Source organism: Phalangium opilio, unplaced genomic scaffold, assembly GCF_054372755.1.
Source record: "Phalangium opilio isolate 3A_F unplaced genomic scaffold, DU_Popi_V2 ptg000217l_1, whole genome shotgun sequence".
Lineage (NCBI taxonomy): Eukaryota > Metazoa > Arthropoda > Arachnida > Opiliones > Phalangiidae > Phalangium > Phalangium opilio.
In genome coordinates this window covers 1,596,595-1,617,040 of record NW_028324218.1, presented here as the reverse complement: position 1 = coordinate 1,617,040, position 20,446 = coordinate 1,596,595, and the positions used below count along the sequence as shown (strand labels likewise).

The 20,446-nt window shown below is 39.9% G+C and overlaps 4 protein-coding genes and 1 pseudogene across 8 annotated transcripts; 2 read left to right on the top strand and 3 right to left on the bottom strand.

The window, feature by feature from the left end:
* Positions 1–2,671: 2,671 nt before the first annotated feature.
* Positions 2,672–3,226, bottom strand: LOC149615503 (speckle-type POZ protein-like). The gene has a single exon (XM_089857169.1). It carries the CDS (start codon positions 3,224–3,226, stop codon positions 2,672–2,674), a length of 555 nt encoding a protein of 184 aa, XP_089713295.1.
* Positions 3,227–7,846: 4,620 nt separating this feature from the next.
* On the top strand, positions 7,847–9,963 carry LOC149615502 (uncharacterized). Its single transcript, XM_089856276.1, has 3 exons — positions 7,847–8,478; positions 8,644–8,745; positions 9,066–9,963. The coding sequence occupies exons 1-2, from the start codon at positions 8,191–8,193 to the stop codon at positions 8,719–8,721; spliced, it is 366 nt and encodes a 121-aa protein (XP_089712402.1). The 5' UTR covers positions 7,847–8,190; the 3' UTR covers positions 8,722–8,745; positions 9,066–9,963.
* A 1,931-nt stretch (positions 9,964–11,894) lies between these two features.
* On the top strand, positions 11,895–20,440 carry LOC149615499 (lethal(2) giant larvae protein homolog 1-like). Of its 5 annotated transcripts, none has more exons than XM_089857632.1 (12): positions 11,895–12,012; positions 12,439–12,565; positions 17,260–17,356; positions 17,422–17,601; positions 17,679–17,788; positions 18,318–18,464; positions 18,539–18,880; positions 18,951–19,093; positions 19,163–19,446; positions 19,619–19,704; positions 19,772–19,937; positions 20,241–20,440. In XM_089857632.1, the coding sequence occupies exons 3-12, from the start codon at positions 17,270–17,272 to the stop codon at positions 20,394–20,396; spliced, it is 1,701 nt and encodes a 566-aa protein (XP_089713758.1). In that variant the 5' UTR covers positions 11,895–12,012; positions 12,439–12,565; positions 17,260–17,269; the 3' UTR covers positions 20,397–20,440. The 5 variants fall into 5 exon arrangements, with proteins under 5 accessions (XP_089713758.1, XP_089713759.1, XP_089713756.1 ...); XM_089857630.1 differs by lacking the exons at positions 11,895–12,012; positions 12,439–12,565 and adding exons at positions 14,335–14,788; positions 14,888–15,568; XM_089857633.1 differs by lacking the exons at positions 11,895–12,012; positions 12,439–12,565 and adding an exon at positions 14,183–14,315.
* LOC149615501 (G patch domain-containing protein 3-like) lies at positions 12,006–12,732 on the bottom strand. Its single transcript, XM_089857635.1, has 3 exons — positions 12,610–12,732; positions 12,417–12,545; positions 12,006–12,346 (listed from the first exon to the last, which is right to left on the bottom strand). Exons 1-3 carry the CDS (start codon positions 12,694–12,696, stop codon positions 12,308–12,310), a joined length of 255 nt encoding a protein of 84 aa, XP_089713761.1. The 5' UTR covers positions 12,697–12,732; the 3' UTR covers positions 12,006–12,307.
* Positions 12,793–13,679, bottom strand: LOC149615500 (G patch domain-containing protein 3 pseudogene; annotated as a pseudogene).
* Positions 20,441–20,446: the final 6 nt, after the last annotated feature.

Here is a 20,446-nt window from a genome sequence, read left to right as displayed (position 1 = left end):
CAGCTCCGGAGGAATTTGCCAGTAGGGCTTATCAGCTCCGGGGGAAATTTGCCAGTAGGGCTTATCAGCTCCGGGGAAATTTGCCAGTAGGGCTTATCAGCTCCGGGGGAAATTTGCCAGTAGGGCTTATCAGCTCCGGGGGAAATTTGCCAGTAGGGCTTATCAGCTCCGGGGGAAATTTGCCAGTAGGGCTTATCAGCTCCGGGGGAAATTTGCCAGTAGGGCTTATCAGCTCCGGGGGAAATTTGCCAGTAGGGCTTATCAGCTCCGGGGGAAATTTGCCAGTAGGGCTTATCAGCTCCGGGGGAAATTTGCCAGTAGGGCTTATCAGCTCCGGGGGAAATTTGCCAGTAGGGCTTATCAGCTCCGGGGGAAATTTGCCAGTAGGGCTTATCAGCTCCGGGGGAAATTTGCCAGTAGGCCTTATCAGCTCCGGGGGAAATTTGCCAGTAGGCCTTATCAGCTCCGGGGGAAATTTGCCAGTAGGCCTTATCAGCTCCGGGGGAAATTTGCCAGTAGGGCTTATCAGCTCCGGGGGAATTTGCCAGTAGGGCTTGTAAGGTCCGGGGGAAATTTGCCAGTAGGGCTTGTAAGGTCCGGGGGAAATTTGCCAGTAGGGCTTATCAGCTCCGGGGGAAATTTGAAAGTAGGGATGTAAGGTCCGGGGAAATTTGAAAGTAGGGATGTAAGGTCCGGGGGAATTTGCTAGTAGGGCTTATCAGCTCCGGGGGAAATTTGCCAGTAGGGATGTAAGGTCCGGGAGAAATTTGAAAGTAGGGCTTATCAGCTCCGGAGGAATTTGCCAGTAGGGCTTATCAGCTCCGGGGGAAATTTGCCAGTAGGGCTTATCAGCTCCGGGGGAAATTTGCCAGTAGGGCTTATCAGCTCCGGGGGAAATTTGCCAGTAGGGCTTATCAGCTCCGGGGGAAATTTGCCAGTAGGGCTTGTAAGGTCCGGGGGAAATTTGCCAGTAGGGCTTATCAGCTCCGGGGGAAATTTGAAAGTAGGGATGTAAGGTCCGGGGAAATTTGCCAGTAGGGCTTGTAAGGTCCGGGGGAAATTTGCCAGTAGGGCTTGTAAGGTCCGGGGGAAATTTGCCAGTAGGGCTTGTAAGGTCCGGGGGAAATTTGCCAGTAGGGCTTGTAAGGTCCGGGGGAAATTTGAAAGTAGGGCTTATCAGCTCCGGGAGAAATTTGAAAGTAGGGATGTAAGGTCCGGGAGAAATTTGCCAGTAGGGCTTATCAGCTCCGGGAGAGGGCGGAAAAGGGTGTACAAATTGCCAAACGTTTGCTCAAGAAAGCTGTGGATTCTAAACAAGACTATGAGTTGGGTCTCTTAAGTTACCGCAACACTTCAACACGACCTTCAATGGTCATGCAATACAGGTTTACAGGTTTAAATTGTTCGCCCTTTTGAATCAGGGCGGCTCCCTAAAAGTGGGGGAGCGCAGCAGAAGTTAATATGTTAAACAATATGCGCGAATGTTACACTGTTTGTGGTGGCAGCGGGGGAACGGAAGCCTTGAGACCTACCGGTCCAGAAAATGCGGTATATATGAGTCGGGGTGGGCGCGTCGCCAGGCTTCGTTTTTGGTCCACCAGGTCGTGAGGATGGCCCGAACGGCGTCGTGGTCCCAAACGGAGCCCTCCAGACCCAGGACGACTTCCAACGGGCTACCACGATTGACACGGCGCCAGTTGGAGGTCGCGGATGAGGCACACGTCTCTGGACACGCCATTAGGACGTGAAAGACATCTTCGTCTTGGAGACCACAGAGGCGACAGGTGCGCTGGTAATCGCCGAAGTCGGCGCGGCGGACACCCGTAAGCAGGGACCCCGTCCGTGCCTGGAAAAGGAGGCCTCCTCCGTGAGAGCCATCATAGCAGGCCTCCACTGAGGGATGCGCTTTAGCCGCGTAGTGCCGTAGGCTTTGCTTGGCGGAGATTGCGGAGCGCCACGTCCGTTCGGCGTGCTCGGTTGTTTCCCCGTCGACTTGGCTGGCCCAGGTGTCATAGGATGTTGCGTCACCCCTAGCGGTGCCGACCCCATATTTCCTATCCAACGCCGCGACGCGGAAAGTCCATGAGGTCTCTAGACCGTTGGCACGAATGGACTCGCACACTTGTTTGGCCAATCTGACTTGGGGGAGGAACTTTAGGCGGCCGAGGTACCTGAGTTTGGAACGAGCTTCTCGGGCCTCCATTGCAAAGGCCGATGGCAAAGTTCCAAGATAGGTCCTGACAACAAGAAACGTCTTTAATATGGAATAGGCCCTAAGCCGTTCGTATGCTATTTTTATAAATAATGTCTGATAAGTCCAAAAAGGGCGTTTTTGAGTTGAAAATGTCCTATTACATTTTGCAAGTAATTATTAGAATACTCTACAGGGAAATGTTCACTAGACGTGGTTTGGTGATACACAAATTTTCATGAAAATAAGTTTTGTTTAATTTTTTAAGTACAAGAATTAGAAATATACAAAAAACGGTATTTAACCAATGTTTTGACCAAAGTTGATCAAATTTGAACGTGAAAAAGTTAGATTTAGGCCTAGGATTGTTCTAAAAGGAGCTCATTTCAATCATTGATAAGGGGATTGTTGACCATTCTGTTGTCTTCTTCTGGTACACGTTCAGAATACAAACTTTCAGAATACAAACTTAAATGAAACCTAACTTAAGTTTTCGGGCGCCTCTTCTGGCATTACATCGCGCAATACATCCATTGCAGCACTAAACATATCACGTGTTATTTCCAAGTTAGCCTCATTCCAAGCAGTTGTCTGGAAAATGTATATATCATGATTAGCGATGAATTTAACGGCGACTTTTTTAAGTTTTTCCATTTCGTATTTTATTGCAATTAGCAGAATTTCTACGGCGTTTTCCCGGTTGATCAGTGTTTGCAGTCGGTCACCGCATATCTCTCGTAGATCTCTCATGGAACAGAGATAGGCGGCGTGTATCAATGTTTGGCAAGTGTTGTCTATATTTGATGGAATTTTTCCGGTGTAGATGAAATATAGTAAATCGTAGACGGTGCGGACACCGTCGTCCAGCCTGTTAAGTTTTCCTTGGCTTCCTTCATGTCGCTTGAGAACATAGTTTTGAAATACTCGGATTTGGCTGCAAGTAGTAATTTGTGGCAGCCTGCAGTGGTGGGCAAATTCGCGAATTTTTCGATCATTCGCCGAATTCCCCCCCCCCCCGGCTTGGTAGTACAACATCATTCGCGATTTGCCCAACACTGGACTACTGGCAGGGAAACTGTTCTTTTTACCTCTCCGAGTGACGTATGTCACGGAGAGGTTCTAATTTCGACGTGTCTGTGTGTGTGTGTGTGTGTGTGGATGTGTGTGTGTGTCTGTCTGTTGTTACACCCACGTGACCGCGTTCGCAGTTTGCAAATCGGAGCAAACGTGTTCTCAATTTCCGGAAATTTCGAAAATTGTATTACACTTACAGGCTATTACTCCATTGCCTGTCTAACATCACCAGCTTCTGGTCTTTGTCCATCCCACATGGACACCAGTCTGTACACACTGGCTTCTAATCACAATCATCTGCTGCTCTTTGTCCATCCCACATGGACACCAGTCTGTACACACTGGCTTCTAATCCCCACCCTCTTGTGGTCTTTGTCCATCCCACATGGACACCAGTCTGTCCACACTGGCTTCTAATCACCACCGTCATCTGCTCTTTGTCCATCCCACATGGACACCAGTCTGTACACCTTGCTTCTAACACCACCATCTTCTGGTCATTGTTTTTGTCCATCCCACATGGACACCAGTCTGCACACCTGGCTTCTACTCCATCATCATCGTTAAGGTTAAGACATACGCGGCGATCGGCCAGGGTTACGAGAAACGTCCGGCCTCCCTAAGGTGGGGCTTCCACCAAAGGTTCACGCAATTGCGCTGTTCTTATCCATGGCTGCGATTCGAAACCCTTATATACTACCTATTTTAGTAAGGCGAAGCAACCGGCGTATGCTTCATTTCAAACGCCAATATTAGTCAAGTCTCTCAAGAATGTTTAATTGTTCTTTTTTAAAACGATGTAACGTTCAATAAGGCGAATAACTAACGAAGAAAATATTAAATATTAATTATATTTATTTTAATATTTAAGATAATCTTGTTTCTCAATTCAAAATTAATACGGAAAGAGTTAAAAGCAGTCTATGTTTTTGTCTGTATGTGTCCGTCCGTTGTTACAGTAGTGCGCTGCGTTAGAAGTTCGTTTTGTTTTGATGTGTAAAGAAATCCAACACAACCATAATATTCCCTTTATCCTTAATATAAACTGAATATGTGGAAATAATTTTCGTAATTATGATGCATTTAGTACTTTTGTAGCTTTAAAGCTCTATTTCATTTTGATATTCCAAAGATTTTTTTTAATATTATTATTTAAAATGGATGTTTATATATTACTTAAGCTATACTACATCTGCTTATAGCATAATCCTTTCTAAAATCATAGTGAATACAAGCACAACGCTGCTATGTTTGTCAAATTAACTCTTATTTGTCAAAAGGCCTAGTGAACTAAAAAGTAAAAGTTTGGGTTTGGTTTTCGTTTCTGTATGCAGAGACATTAACGGTTCAGAGTGAGCCGAGTTCTCAGCTTGGCGAAAAAACCATGGAGGAATTAATACAAATAGCTCTATGGGACCAAAGAGGGTAGAAAGAGGGGGAGTAGAAGCTAGCGGCTTTGGCAAGGCATTTTGGGTGTTCTCGCTTTTCTTTTTTATTTATTTGTTATATTTTCCTCCTAATATCCGGTTCACGGTATTTCAACCAATAAGAGGGCAAAGCAAGATGCGCGCGCACACCGGAAGCTTAGAGGTAAACTTTCAAAGCGAGAACACTCCAGCCAAGCCTTCTACTCCCCCTCCTTCTACCCTCTTTGATGGGACTATAGCTATTTAATTGGCGTGAAACCAGTTGATCACGCGAGAATTTTAAGAGATATGTTAGTTTCTAATTTTAATTATAAAAGTTGTTATCTATCTCTATAAATATGTTATCCTACAATTTTTGTTAAGCCTTGGTACCTTGCACGCTTTATTGCGCTAGAGTCATTTATAAAACGCCGATGACCCGTTTTTCCCCCATCGGATGATTTTAATGTGTACAAGTATATCATTATTGGATGTAAAATGTCGTCTGATTTACAGTAAATTTGCTATGCTTTGTATACTGCTTTAATATTTCATAAATTTTAACTTAAGAAACATTTCCATATCTGGGTATATAAGTTTGTAAGTAGTCGTCTTGACTCGGAGAGGTAATATTTTGGTTTTCCCAACTTGTTTTATCACGCAGTCGCTAAGAAAGTTACCGTTCATGAAGTTATCAAGTTCAAGGGTGTTAGCATTTTTTTTAGTCGTTTAACTCTACGCTAGATGTCACTAGCGTTCCTATATTTTCTCAGTTGATTGTAAACCCCCACTCTCTTCCCCCCCCCTCATTTTTTTGGTACGCGAGCCTAAGGTAAAACACGACTCACGAGGGTACTTTTTTTTAGTAGTCAGCCTGACTAGTGTGCCCCCCTATCCCAATTTTTTTTAGTAGTCACTGACTAGTGGGGGAAAAATTGGGGGTATAAAAACAAGATGGTAAGGTAATGTATATATTTGCTTTACCACTAAAGCACAGAAAACAGAAACGTGACACGTCTGAATGAAAGTAGGATTTTATTAATACCAGTTGAGTAAATGACTAAAGGGTCGTGGGATTCTCTTAATCTCTTCCCCCTGTCTTAAATTCCGTTCCTTTGCCGTTATATGAAAACGCGTATAGACTTGTCAAATGTTTAGCTCTATTAAAAATTATTTTGAGACGCATGGTTTACGAATATTTGGGACATTATTTTACTAGTCAAGTTGACTAGTGAGCCCCCAGATTTCGATTTATTTTAGTAGTCAAATGCCTTGACTAGTGCCTTATGTAGAGCCCTGATGGCGGGCCCTACAAACAGTATCAAGCAATGTTGCGCTATTAAAAATTGCGACAATTCTTTCTTCAGATTCCCAAAAGATTTAGTAAGGTAATAAATATTTATAATAGTAACAAAAATAGGTAAAAATTGGTTTTTGTTGTTAAATTATGATTTTGCCCTTTAGCCTAATATTTTTACCAACTAACCGTAGACCTGTATTTAAGGCAATTTAATTAAACTTATGTTTTACTCTATAATCAAAAATTAATTAAAAAATAGCTAAAATGTATCCAATTTAATTAATTTCTGTTTTACAAATAAAATGCTTTTACTTTTTTTCTTTCCCGATTTCACCCATAGATTTAATTAAAAAATTACAAGATCGAAAAAAAAAATTGTATCTTTTTTTATAAAAGTAATAAAAATATAGATATTTTATCTACCTTATATTTTATCTACCTTATATTTTATCTACCTATTGTTTATACCATAAGTTCATAAGATATGTTCTATAAGTTTGTCACTGGTTACTGAGAGCTTGTCATGAAGTGACGTAGATGAAACGTCATAGATTCTCGTAAAGCGACTCCTGGTTATGCGCTGTCAAAGGCTTAGTACAGACTAAATGGGAAGATGGACTGCAAAACCGCGTGTAGTCAATTCTCGCGTCGTTCTCGAACCAGCTCTCATTAAGTCTCTAGCATTACGAAGTATAGGAAGTTATGTTTATACCAACAAACGCAAAATCTCATTCATTTCGGGTCTCGTAAATAGGCCTATATAATGTTTAAATTGGTTTAATTTTTTATTAGTTCAGGTAAAAAATAAGCGGACAGTAGTTTTCCGTTCTCAACAGATTAATTTATGTAGATAATTTAAACGTTCGGTATAAGGGATTTCGACTCCATTTTGGTCAAATATAACTTTAAAAGAATTCATTAGGAATGTTTTACCACCCTAGCCTAATTAATACACGGTTTTCTTAAGTCTGCAATACCCTGTTTCCCATCTTTATACTCTCTTTTCGATACTAATACCCAATGTTACAACTTTCAGAACTTAAGTCGATGACGAAAAAAAGGAGTTGGTCCCTTGGAGTTGTATCGATATCCTTTGGTATTACCTCTCCGTGTGACGTAGTCCAGGAGAGGTTCTGTAACGGCCGTGTCTGTGTGTCTGTCTGTGTGTCTGTCTGTCTGTCTGTCCGTCGTTACACCCACGTGACCGCGTTCGCAGTTTGCGTATCGGAGCAAACGTGTTCGCCATTTCCGAACTGCTTTCACAGTCACGGAAATGGCTCCTCTACTTGTGTTCTCACACCACCATCTTCTGATCTTTGTCCATCCCAAACGGACACCAGTCTGTTCTTACTGGCTTCTAATCACCACCATCTTCTGTTCTTTGTCAATCCCACATTGACACCAGTCTGCACTTACACTGGCTTCTAACACCACCATCCACTGGTCTTCCGTCTATTCCACATAGACACCAATCTGTATCATTGGCTTCTACTCCATTATCATAGTTTGGTTTTAGGATATACGCGGCGATCAGCTAGGGTTACGAGAAACGTCTAGCCTCCCTAAGGTGGGATCGCCACCAAAGGTTTTCGCAATTGCGCTTTTTCCTTACTATTATAATGGAAACGAATCGTATATATACCCCAAATTTGAAAAAAGCGGGCAAGAGGGGTACCCTTCACTTTAAACGTCAATATTAGCAAAGTTTGAGAAGATAATAGGTATAACTTTATTTTAAACGATTTAACTATTATTAATGTTAATTATTGAAGACTAAAATAATTAAAAATAATTGTATTTATTTAAATATTAAAGATAAACCTCTCGTGCAAAGAGAGAGATTATCATTGCCTCCTATATCTACCAAGGCCCGTGCATGCGATATATTTCCTTCATTGCCTCCTATATCTATCAAGGCCCGTGCATTGTGATATATTTCATTCATTGCCTTCTATATCTATCAAGGCCCGTGCATTGCGATATATTTTTCAAAACAACAACAAAAATGGGAAACCCCAACTCAAGAACATAATAACGTTTTCATTGGATACTTAAGTTTATATAATCTTCTTGACACGGAGAGGTAATATTTTGGTTTTCCCAACTTGTTTTTTATATACTATCGTACACACGGTTTACCTTCATAGTTCCCTGTTTCCCAATACTAGAAGCTTAGCTGCAATGATGCAACAACTTCATTTGTAATCTATGCAAGCTCTATGTTACAACTTTCAGAACTTGAGTCGATGGCGAAAACAAGGAGTTCGTCCCTTGGAGTTGTATTGTTATCCTTTGGTATTTTTCTGATACTATCGTATTCCCCCGTTTATCATCATAGTTCCCTGTTTTCTCGGCCCCTCGAGCCTTCTGCTGCCTTAGTCCGAGCCCTGTCACCGACCACCTCCTGGCTGGGCTCGCCGCCGACGGTGTCCCGCCTCTGTCACCTGCTTAAGGGGCGTTGCCGGGCCCGCTGGCCGATCCCGTATGCCTTGACGGCGGTTCCGCAGGTACCATTTGGGCACAGGGATGAAGGCAGGAGGGGGGCGCTGTAGAGGCCCCCTACGCGCCGGAGCAGCGCCTAATCAAATGCATTCTGAGTTCCCTGTTTTCTAATACAATGATGCAACAACTCCATTTGGTAATCTATGCACGCTCTATGTTACAACTTTCAGAACTTGAGTCTCTGTCGGAAACAAGGAGTTGGTCCTTTGGAGTTGTATTATTATCTTGTGAAATTATTCTTTTCATGACAATCAAGCTACAGATATAGCAGCGTAAGTTCATAATATATGTTCCATACGTTTGCCACTGGTTACTGAGAGCTGGTCATGAAGCGACGTAGTTCATAGATTCTCGTATACGGGACTTACGAGGTTACCGCCCCCTTTTCGGAGAGTTGTTCTGCCAAGGCTACGGAGCGCGTTCGACGACAGCGAATGTCAGCGCCCACAGAAGTACCTCTCGTAAATCCCGTATAGCGAGCCTGGCTTAGTACAGACTTATGGAACATATCATATAAACTTATGATATTAAGTAATAAGCTCTCAAATATGGATACATAGAACAGATACTACTACTAGTTTCCTTTTTGCAGATGATAAAAATATTCATTGTAATGTGAGTATTGGGAAAGTTGAACAATTGTACATCAGTACCAAGTCCATCTGAAGTTTCACGATCAGGAGTGCAAACACCGACGGGAAACACCGTGCTTTCTTAACATAACAGAACAAGATGGCCCAAGGGCTGGGCCTTAATAGTAATTTTACACGGCTCACGTGACCCCCCCCGTATAGTTGATCTCCAATAAATCGTACAACTAAAAACATTTCTGAAACACAATCGTGTATCCCTTTAATTTCTAATAACGTCACATTTCAAATAATATTAATGAAACTAAATTGTGCACCCCACTAAAGTATAATTTTTAAAAACCATACGAATCAAATAATGTATTTAAACAAAATCCTGGATCCCCTAAACCAGAAATCACTATGACCGTAAAGCGTCCCCTCTATTTTACGAAACCTAACCTAACCATCCAGCATAATCTCTGATGTATCACGCGCACAAAGTGCAGTAGTGCACGAAAATTATCATCTTGTTTCCCTTCACTCAAAAAAGCCCGCGAGATTTAAACTACCTTTCTTTCCTCTCTCTCCGAGCGGGATGCCCCCTCTCCCTCTTCCCCCTCTCACTAATATACCAGGCAGGCAGTTCTCTCTCTACGCGGAGCTTCGTATCGCCACCGCGTACGCTAGCGATCTCTCTCTCTCATCGTAAGCGTACGTTTCGCGGACGCGACCGGTTTCCCTCTCTCTCTCATCGTAAGCGTTCGTTTCGCGGACGCGTCCGGGACAGGGACAGGGGTTTTGGTGCCGTTTCTTAAATTTTACCGTAATTAAAATTCCGTGTAAAATTAAAAAGGGCGAGCCGAATAGGTTGACATGACACACTCTTAATAAACAGAATAAATGACTTTAACAATGAAATTTTGCATACAGTATAAAAGTTGTAACATAAGCATGGTTTGATATGCTTACGGTTATAATTAGAGATGGCCGATACCAGGCTTAACCCGATACCGATCGATACCGGTACAAACATGAACCGATACCGATATGATCCAAAACCAACCGATCCGATACTATTTTAAAAAATAGGCCAAATTGCCCGTGGATTTTTAAAAAATAGCCCAAATTGCCCGGGGATTTTTAAAAAATAGCCCAAATTGCCTGGGGATTTTTGAAAAATAGCCCAAAATGCTCGGGGATTATTAAAAAATAGCCCAAATTGCCCGGGGATTTTTAAAAAATAGCCCAAATTGCCCGGGGATTTTAATAAATAGCCCAAATTATTTCCCCCGGAGCTTATAGCCCTACTTTTCAAATTCCCCCGGAGCTTTTTTTGCCCGGGGATTTTAAAAAATAGCCCAAATTGCCCGGGGATTTTAAAAATAGCCCAAATTGCCCGGGGATTTTAAAAATAGCCCAAATTGCCCGGGAATTTTAAAAATAGGCAAAAATTGCCCGGGGATTAAAAAATAGGCCAAATTGTCCGGGGATTTTTAAAAAATAGCCCAAATTACCCGGGGATTTTTTAAAAAATAGCCCAAATTACCCGGGGAGTTTTTAAAAAATAGCCCAAATTACCCGAGGATTTTTTAAAAAAATAGCCCAAATTGCCCGGGGATTTTAAAAATAGGCAAAAATTGCCCGGGAATTTTAAAAATAGGCAAAAATTGCCCGGGGATTAAAAAATAGGCAAAAATTGCCCGGGGATTAAAAAATAGGCCAAATTGCCCGGGGATTTTTAAAAAATACCCCAAATTACCCGGGGATTTTTAAAAAAATAGCCCAAATTACCCGGGATTTTTAAAAAATAGCCCAAATTACCCGGGGATTTTTAAAAAATATCCCAAATTGCCCGGGGATTTTTAAAAAAATAGCCCAAATTGCCCGGGGATTTTTAAAAAATAGCCTAAATTGCCCCGGGGATTTTTAAAAAAATAGCCCAAATTGCCCGGGGATTAAAAAATAGGCCAAATTGCCCGGGGATTAAAAAATAGGCCAAATTGCCCGGGGATTTTTAAAAAATAGGCCAAATTGCCCGGGGATTTTTAAAAAATAGCCCAAATTGCCCGGGGATTTTTAAAAAATATCCCAAATTGCCCGGGGATTTTTTAAAAAATAGCCCAAATTACCCGGGGATTTTTTAAAAAATAGCCCAAATTGCCCCGGGGATTTTTAAAAAAATAGCCCAAATTGCCCGGGGATTTTAAAATATAGGCCTTAATTGCCCGGGGATTTTTAAAAAAATAGGCCTTAATTGCCGGGGGGGGGGGATTTTAAAAAATAGGCCTTAATTGCCCGGGGAGATTTTAAAAAATAGGCCTTAATCTGAACATTTGCCAACACGTCAGTATGTCGCGACTCAACCTGAACAGTCTGGTCAAACGCAGCAGCATTCCCGAGCTCAAGCCCTCAGCAATGTGGGCAGGTGGTCACGATTTGGATGTTCATAGGATGGATTCGTTGGGTTAAGAAAGTCTCTCTCAAACATGAATAAAGTGTCCTTAAAAATTTTTCCTTTTTGTTATTTTCACTAAATTTTTCTATTCCATATAAATTTTATTCAATTGTCATTACGTTCCTAATAAATATGATATTTTGAAATTAATTCCGAGTGTTTTTAGTTTATTTAATGATAGAATCTACTTGTAAACGTTTTAGCCAATAGACAGTTTAGTGCGTTTGTACTTCCCGCGAAGGCCAATCAAAAAATTCCTCTAATTAATTAACCTATGCTAATTACAGAAAGAGAGAATATGAATCGCAGCTTTTAACCTCGGCGCTTTATTACGTGGTAAATTAAATCAAATCATTTAGGAAACATTAATTAGTTATCAAATTAATTAATTTAGGGTGCTCAACTTGAAAGAAAAACGGCTGAAGAAAGAATGCGTCAAATATCTCCTCAAGCTCAAACGTTTCTTTCAAGGCAACTTCCAAACGTTTAAATATACCAAGTGTTGCCACAAGGTAAATTCATTTCTTACCCACGCTTGTCGTCTTCTTTGAATATTAAGAGCAACTATGCCAATTCCTACGTTAAAAAAAAATTATTTACCGCATGGTCTTTTGAAATCAAACCCTTTTTCTAATTAATATCTGGATTTAATTAATTTTACCAAAAATAATAAGCAAATCCCGCAATGTTGCATGATTAATTTTAGAACTATTTTTACGCGAGCAATTAAAGACTAAATTATACAAATTTTATATAGTAATTTTAAGGTTAAATTAGTTAGTTTAATAATTTTTTTTAAGGAAATATTTATATAAACTTTAAAGTTCCAACTTCTCCCCCTGAAAACTGTTAAATTAATTGCGTCAAAAGTAAATAAAAACAAGTGTAAATAAGATGAAACAACAATTATTCTCACCCAAAATGCCTTTTTATCCCAGGGTTTTTGGCCAACATCAATTATGGGTTGCGCTGGTCCAATAATGGTCTTTCCAAGTCCATCACCTTCATTCCAACTTTGTTCCTTCATAATGCGTCTACCGAAACCCTGCAAGAACGTCAAAAAGGGTAAGTACGCAATTCCTTACCAACACTCTTCTTGGTACACTCACTTTCGCGTATCGTTCGAAACCACCAATTTTGCCCGTATCGCGTTGAAAATCGTTAGTGCCACTTCTTAAACTAGTTTCTTGCCTCATGGCCTTTGGCGTCTTTGTCACCAGCGCCTTAAGAAGTTAGGAAATATTTCTTGGACTTGTGATTGGATCTTAATTTACCTTGTTCGTAATAAATACTCATATCGACGTCATCGGCAGTTTTTTCATCAAACAATACTGGGCATCCGTGTAGGAAAGCAAACCAGATCCACCTTTTTCCCATTTGAGTTCAATCTCTTCTTCAAAGAGACGCTCTTTGGCGCGCTCTTGACTGCGTGTTACGTCATTATGTAGGCTTTCGTGACGTTCCCATTCTTTGCAAGTATCATTGTCGTCGTCACTCTGCCATTTATAAACTTATGGAAGCCTCAAGTAGTTACCCCTGATTGGCTAATATCCTCTAGCGGCGGTTCATCCTCTATCGGTTGTTGTTTCCTGTCCACGAACTTATCAGTAATTAGATGCAGGCTTGGAAATAAGGTTTATTTCTGAACTAGTCCTCCGGACCAGTGACCCCTGATGTCTTAAATACGAAACTGGTCCCAATTTAATTTTCTACTGGTCCCAGGACTTGTGGTCGTTCTCTCTTCCAAAAAAATCTCCCTCGGCTTAGGGTTGTATACACAACTGGACTCCTCGAGTCGAAATTTATGTTAAAATGAAAATAATTAAAGAGGTCCCCATAGCAATTTTTAATAAACTAGTCATTGGGAGCAGTGACCCGCGCGTTTTGAATAAAAAAAGTGCTCCAAGCTATTAATAAACTGGTTTTTGAGATGTCCCCTCGATGTCCTGACGAACTCGTGTTTTCCATCTTGGGTACTTCCTGTCCCATTCTCGGCTGTCCACTTTGGTCCATAATCGAATGGTACACTACTGTACTTTTGTTTGGCCCTCGATCGAGGGAATTCCAAGCCCAGTTTCCCAATTACCGAAGAAGGTAATCGGCATTGACGTATTAGATCCATGAAGACTTTAGTCGGGGTACCAACGTTTCCATTGGGCATACCAATAGGCGGGTGCATTTCAATTATAGTTTTTTAAAATAGGCATTTCACAAATATTACTTTTAAGCCCCATGACTCGAGTGCAAAATACGGCTAATAAGGAACTCCCATACTTTGATGATCCAAATATATTTGATCCGCATATACAACATTTTAAACACCAGTATAAAAACCTTAGAGTTTCTAATACAATTAACGATTTATATTAGAATGATATCAAAAATAAAAGGGAAGACCGTTTCTTCATTTTTTGTTTGCATGTACTCCCGAGTGTTGCGGGTTGAAGTTTTACAGGCGCCCATAGGAAATATATGGAGTGAATTTCCCCTGGATGTCGGCTACCATTCGATTATTACGTTCATTTGAAAGTAAGAATATTACCAGTATTTTATCGACAAATAATGTTATATAATATTAGAAAAATTAACCGTAATTAATTTTTAATTTGCATGATGTTTCTAAAAACCGTATTTTCGTGGATTTCTCGCGATTGTGGTTCGTGAGAATGACTTATATGCAGCCCTTAGCGGCTCAGCCCTGGTTCACAGTAATTGAATTGGGGTGATCAACTTCCATCACCAGCAAGTTTTCGCCATTGGTTTTCGCCTTCCAAAGGACCAAAGCAGGCTCTTCGGGAAGCAAAGGCTCAAATTGGTAAGGTTGAATATTGAATTCTTCCTGACCATCATCCGAATTCGAATTTTCCTCACTCCATTGGCGAATTTCAAACGATCCTATTTACAAACAACCAATGAATCATAGTCCCCTTAGCGACGTCACTACGGGGAAAACAAGTTGGCCGGTATTCCGCGGTTGGTTTGAATTTCAAAATATCTAAGGTACTTTTCTTAATTTTAAACGTTTTAATTCGATTTTTTTTTGGCACACATAATTTTAGGCACATTTTTTTTACCTAAAACTGCCCTCATCATGTACTAGTCGGAAAACATTGAGAGTATCCCTTTAATATTTTATTTTGGCCTATTTTCACCTACTTTGATTGGATTAGAATAAAAATTAATTGACCTGACTTTTTTATGAAACGTTTCTCCGAAAATTTGGATTCCCTTAAAAAACTGGAAAAGGAGAATGTTTCTTATGTTGAAAGGAATTTAAAATTAGAAGAAGTAAGATCCTTAATATTTTATTTTGGCCTATTTTCCCCTACTTTGATTAGATTAGAATAAAAATTAATTCACCTCACTACTTTCGAAACGTTTAAATAGGAATTAAGCAACTGCTACAAGTATTTTTTTATAAGGCGCGAAACGAAGACCTACGCGCCATTCATTACGTCACGTGCAAAGGTCACGTGGGATAAAACGGGTGCCGCCCCGAGATACCTCTCTCACTGTCACTGAATAAAATAGTTCCCTTATTATTAGGTCATATTTGAATGATAAATCAGTAAAAATAGATTTAAAATTTATTATAAAAATCGAAACTTATCTCGTTTGTACGCAAAACTATGATGTAAATTAAATATCACGTGTAATTAGTTTTTTATAATAAATTATCTCGACCAATAGGAATAGAGTACCTCGCCTCCGTCGGCTTTCGCGCGCTGGGCAAGCTTTGCTTTTGTCTACAGACTTCAAGTTAAAGACATTTTTGGGGTGGCTTCGTCCGTAGCGGCTGTCAGTTCGTGGTGTAGTAGTTTATTTTTAGACGCCGGTGTTCAAGTGCGGCTGTCATTTGCGGCAAAACGACAGATATTCGTATAGGTTTTACCTGGTGTTGCGTTCTCTACCTTTTCGGCGCTAGTTACACCTGTCAGTTCAGACTAAACCAGTAAGCCTTGTGTAGCTTTATAGTGCATCGTACGGTTTTACCTGAAATAAACCTGCGCAACTTTACTTAGCATCATTGTGCGGTAAAATAAACCCCCAAACTACGGTTCATTATCCGTGAGTAAACCGTTTTTGTGTTTTTAAAAGGGTGTGCTTTGTCTCTAGACGCGTTTTTAGGGTTTCTTTTGTACGGCTTTTTGGCAAGATTGATTCATAGGTACGTGAGAACAATGTCAAAAATTAGGTTTAGCTCTTAGCCCTAGACATTGTCTCTTATCCCCTCGTGTTATGACCCCCCCCCCCTTTGTCAAAGACCTTGGATATAATATTGTAGGCCTGCAATAGGTAAAAATATAAAGTAGGAGGAGCTAATTGAAAAATATAACAAATTGTCACGAGTCAAGTTCAAAGTCTGGAGAAATGACGCTCGCGCTCAAATTCGTAAGATCTTGGAAAGAATGCGCGTGAGGAAATTTGTTTTCTTGCAATAAGATATTGTGAAAAAATTCTACATCCATGGCTTAACAATAAAAAACCAGGCTCACGTCACGTGCAAAATCGCGCGCAACTGTGATGACGATTTCTTATTTTTTAACAAGTTATATAATCACCTATTTTTTTTACGGTTTCCCAAAAACTTGGTGGGTACATGTACGCGTAAGGTGAACATCCGTTTCGACCAAACAACCCACTATTTAGGCCTAGCGAACTCTCATCAATTTTATAAGTTGCGTGTGTTGTTTTTTTATGCCAAGACTCGCCGAAGATATACTTCGTAATTAAGGAATTCCATTGGGGTATGAATTGGGAATATTTTTATTTTCGAATTTTTAAGTTAGGCTTAGAGAAATTGTCGATTTTTTTATGTTTTTAAATATTTGGCTTCATGAAAAGGTTTCTCAATGCTCCTAGGAGCGTATCAATACGCTTGGTTTTATCTGCAAGCGTGTGACACTGTCATTTGATTTACTTAAGATTCTAAAGATTAAAAAAAACCGGGGGAAATACTTAACTGTGTTGGGGCTAACGAAGGGTTTAAAAATTGTAACCGAGGGGCTACTCACTTCGGAATTGATAGTTTACACACATGGAGGATTCATACCATTTACACCAGGAGGCAGGGCTACCTTAAGGACAAAAGCAGACGGGTTTCTGTCCTCCAGGTAGCTTGGCCTTCTCGTGATTGGTGTAAATGAATCCTCCATGTGTGTAAACAAGTTATTAGTAGATGCAAATTATGAATTCATAGTGACAGACTAAAGTGTTTTGCTTTTGTTACTTCCATTCAGATTGGACAAAATGCGTGATATCATTCTTACAAAATATTTTTAAATGATTATACCCCCAAGAACATTTGAGAAGGGTTCTTTCGGGAACTGATGTAGTGTTTCTCAGTAGAACTATTGATACCCTTTAAAACGGGAGGTTGGGCTACTTGGTGGACAAAGTGTAGTACCAAGTAGCCTAGCCTCCTGGTGTAATGGTATCAATCCTCCTAGTCTGAAAACGATGTTACAGTTATCATAACAGCCAAAAACTAGACGCTGAAATAGGCTAATGGCACATCATGTTATTGCTTCATACAGTCAAACTTGGAGCACTTTCCATGTTCTATAATTTAAGTAGACCTAATTTTACTTGAGTCATTCACTCTGTCAAATGAGTTCAGACCCACGACCTTTTCAAAAACCTTTTCATTAGCTTATTAAACCAATGTATCGCTTCTGATTGGAGTGTATAGCCCCTCTTTTTTCTAAAGGAAATCTTGTACCTTTGAAAAATTTTGGGTTTTCTGGTTGGGTTTGTAGATGCTGCAAAATGCTTAGATTTATAAAAGGGAAAGGACATCAGCCTAGCGCTGAAAGGTTGTTGAAGTTACAAAAGGAGTTGTCTCAATTTTCAAAGGTATTGTGGTATTTTGAGGGGATTAAGTGATATGAAACTTTTTACTGAGAAATTTCAACAAACAGACCATAGCACACGGCTTCCCACATCGCCCAAGTGCATTAGCATGGGACCCGAAATTAAAATTAACGGCTATTGGTACCCGTAATGGGCAAATTAGGGTTTATGGGAAACCAGGTGTGGAATTTAGTAATCAACACGAAAATGAAGCTGCCGTTACTCGTATTCAGTTCTTGGAAAATCAAGTCCGTAGTCTATGTTTTAGTCTTTTAGCAATTCGGAGACTAGTTTTGTTATTAAATTATTTTTAATTGGACTTTAGGGAAGGTTAATTACCCTTCTTGATGATAGTACTTTACATTTGTGGCAAATTGATGTTAAAAATGATAAATCCGTCTTAATTGAAGTTAAAGAGTTAGATTTAGAGAAGCGGTAAGTTAAATTTTGTGGCTAGAAGACAGTAGTTGAAGTTTAAACATTACCTTTTACAGTAAGTGATATCTAGTTTATTAGGGAGAAGGTATCAGATGCCTAAGTATTCGCGCGCCATAGTCCCAGTCCCCCTTTCAAAATACAAAACGGGGGGGGGACGTAAAAGGAGGACGGACTATTTCGCCTCTCCTCAGTCGGAAAATACTTAGGACCAATGAGATGCTGCTTGTAATTTAGAGGAGGGGATTAACTCCGGACCTACGTTTGTAATCCTGGAGATAAAGCTGGAAATGTGCAGGCGAATTTATACCTTCTCCCTAATAAACTAGATATCACTTCTTGCCTTTAATCTATTTTTTTGAATCATTCAAACTGTAGTGACATTTTTCTCTAAATTTTCACAAGAACGTAATGTTTGATCTATTGTTAGTACAGAAAATGATTATTGTGAACGCAATATTTAAACTTCAAATTATTAGCTTCAGCTAAAATATTTTTAAGTATTTGGGCACTAATTAAAATATTTTAGGCTACAAAAAGTATCCGCGACTTGCGTACGGTCCAATAATGAGCAGCTATGGTTGGGAAGCGAATCGGGCAACATTTACACTGTCGATTTACTGAACTTGAAGGTTCTTGAGGAAGAACTTATTTGCCAGGATGTAGTTATGCAAAGGTATCTTATCCTTAATGGACTTTAACCAATCGTCCAGGACTCTTCAATAAGACTTAAACAAACGAACTTTCTAGCGTTCCCGACGACTTTAAAGTCAACCCTGGCGCGGTTGAAGCCATTTCCCAACACCCAGCCGATTCGGATAAGATTTTAATTGGTTATAATCGCGGTTTAATCGTCTTGTGGGATTGTGCTAAAATGGCCGTTGAAAGTACTTTTGTGGGCAATCAGCAGCAGTTGGAGTCCATTTCGTGGAGCAGGAATGGAACGTCTTTTATTGGTGCCCATAATGATGGCAGCTATATTACGTGGGATGTTTCCGATCCATCCAAAGCAAAGGAAAAGCCTCAATGGCCTCATGGTCCATTTCCTTGCAAATCCATCACGAAATTGGTGTTGAATGCTGGGGAAGACGGGTACAGTTGTTAATTATTGATCTATAAGTATTTCGGGTTGGGTTTTAAAGGTTATTTTAAATGAAATTAGGGATGATTTCATCGTATTTACGGGTGGTATGCCTCGCGCCAGTTATTGCGACCGACATACTTTGTCCATAATCGCTGGTGAAAAATACAAAGTTCTCGATTTTACTTCCAAAGTTGTTGACTTTTTTACGATAGATGATGATGGTAATATCAAAATAATCTCTTATTTAGTCGCCTATTAGTTAAAACTAATGTCTTAAGTTAATTTTGCAGAATTAGGAAGCCCCAAAGCTTTAATAGCTTTAGCCGAAGAGGAGATAGTTGTAATTGATCTATTATCGGAAGGGTTTCCCCAATTCCGTCTCTCTTACCAATCCAGTCTTCATTCTTCCGCTATTACCTCTTCGCAACATTGTGGCGATGTACCCGAAGAAGCTCTTTCAGACGATAAAAATTCCCGTTTGGAGACGGAATTAGAATTACAAAATAATCCAAGTTCTTCGAATTCATCCGAGATGGACTCTATGGAGGATATCCTAGACAGTCTTATAGTTTGGGTAAGTCTTGGCTTTTTGTTAATGCAAGGAAGTTGAAGGAAGGAAGATTAGAATGGCCCTTTAATAATAAGACCTGTATAAAATAATCTACCAGTTTTTGTGTGATTAATATGATCTATATAAACTAATTACATATTGATTAGAAAATATTTAAAATTAAATCCCTTATTAGATCAAATCATTCCAAGTTCAAGCGCCTCACAGCACCGCTTTTGAACTGTCCGATGGAGTAGCACTGGCACAGGTGCTGGCTCAAATGTAAATACACGTTAGTGCTTGCTTAAAAATATTCAACTTTTCATATAATCCTCTTAATAAACTACAGTGAGCCAAAATATTTCAATTCCAATTGGCTTGATCGCATAAATATGAAACTCTTTGAGGAAACTCAAAAAGCCTTAAAATTTCAATTGGAGGCCAAATGTTTCAGCGAAAAACTGGAGCTGGCAAAGCAGAAGGTTATTGATGAAGTTAATTTAGAATTCGAAGAAGTAAGATCCTTAATATTTTATTTTGGCCTATTTTCACCTACTTTGATTAGATTAGAATAAAAATTAATTTATGAAATGAAGAAAACTGGCCAGATGGAAACGTCCAGATTTTTGGGAGTCGGGTAAACTTGGGGTCCTGCAAAATCCCCAAAATTAGCTTTCGGGTCCAATTTGGGTCTTTGTTTTTCCTTAAAGTCCAATAAAAAAAAGCTAGATTTCAAAGCTGAGCCATTATCCCATAATAATTCATTCCAAGCTATTAATAAACTGGTTTTTGACCCGTAAACCTGTCTTATTTCCTAGCCTGCTAATACCAGCGTCGGTGCGGATTCGCTGGAAGAACTGGATATCTTGGAGGAAACCATATTAGAATTGCCACAAAAGAAAACCAATTTGAAACGAAAAAGAAGGTCCCTTAGCGTCGGTTCAGGGCTAGCGACAGTAAGTGAATTATTTTAATTAATTTTTCTATTTAATTTATTTAAGGAAGGTCGGAGTTTACTGCCAAA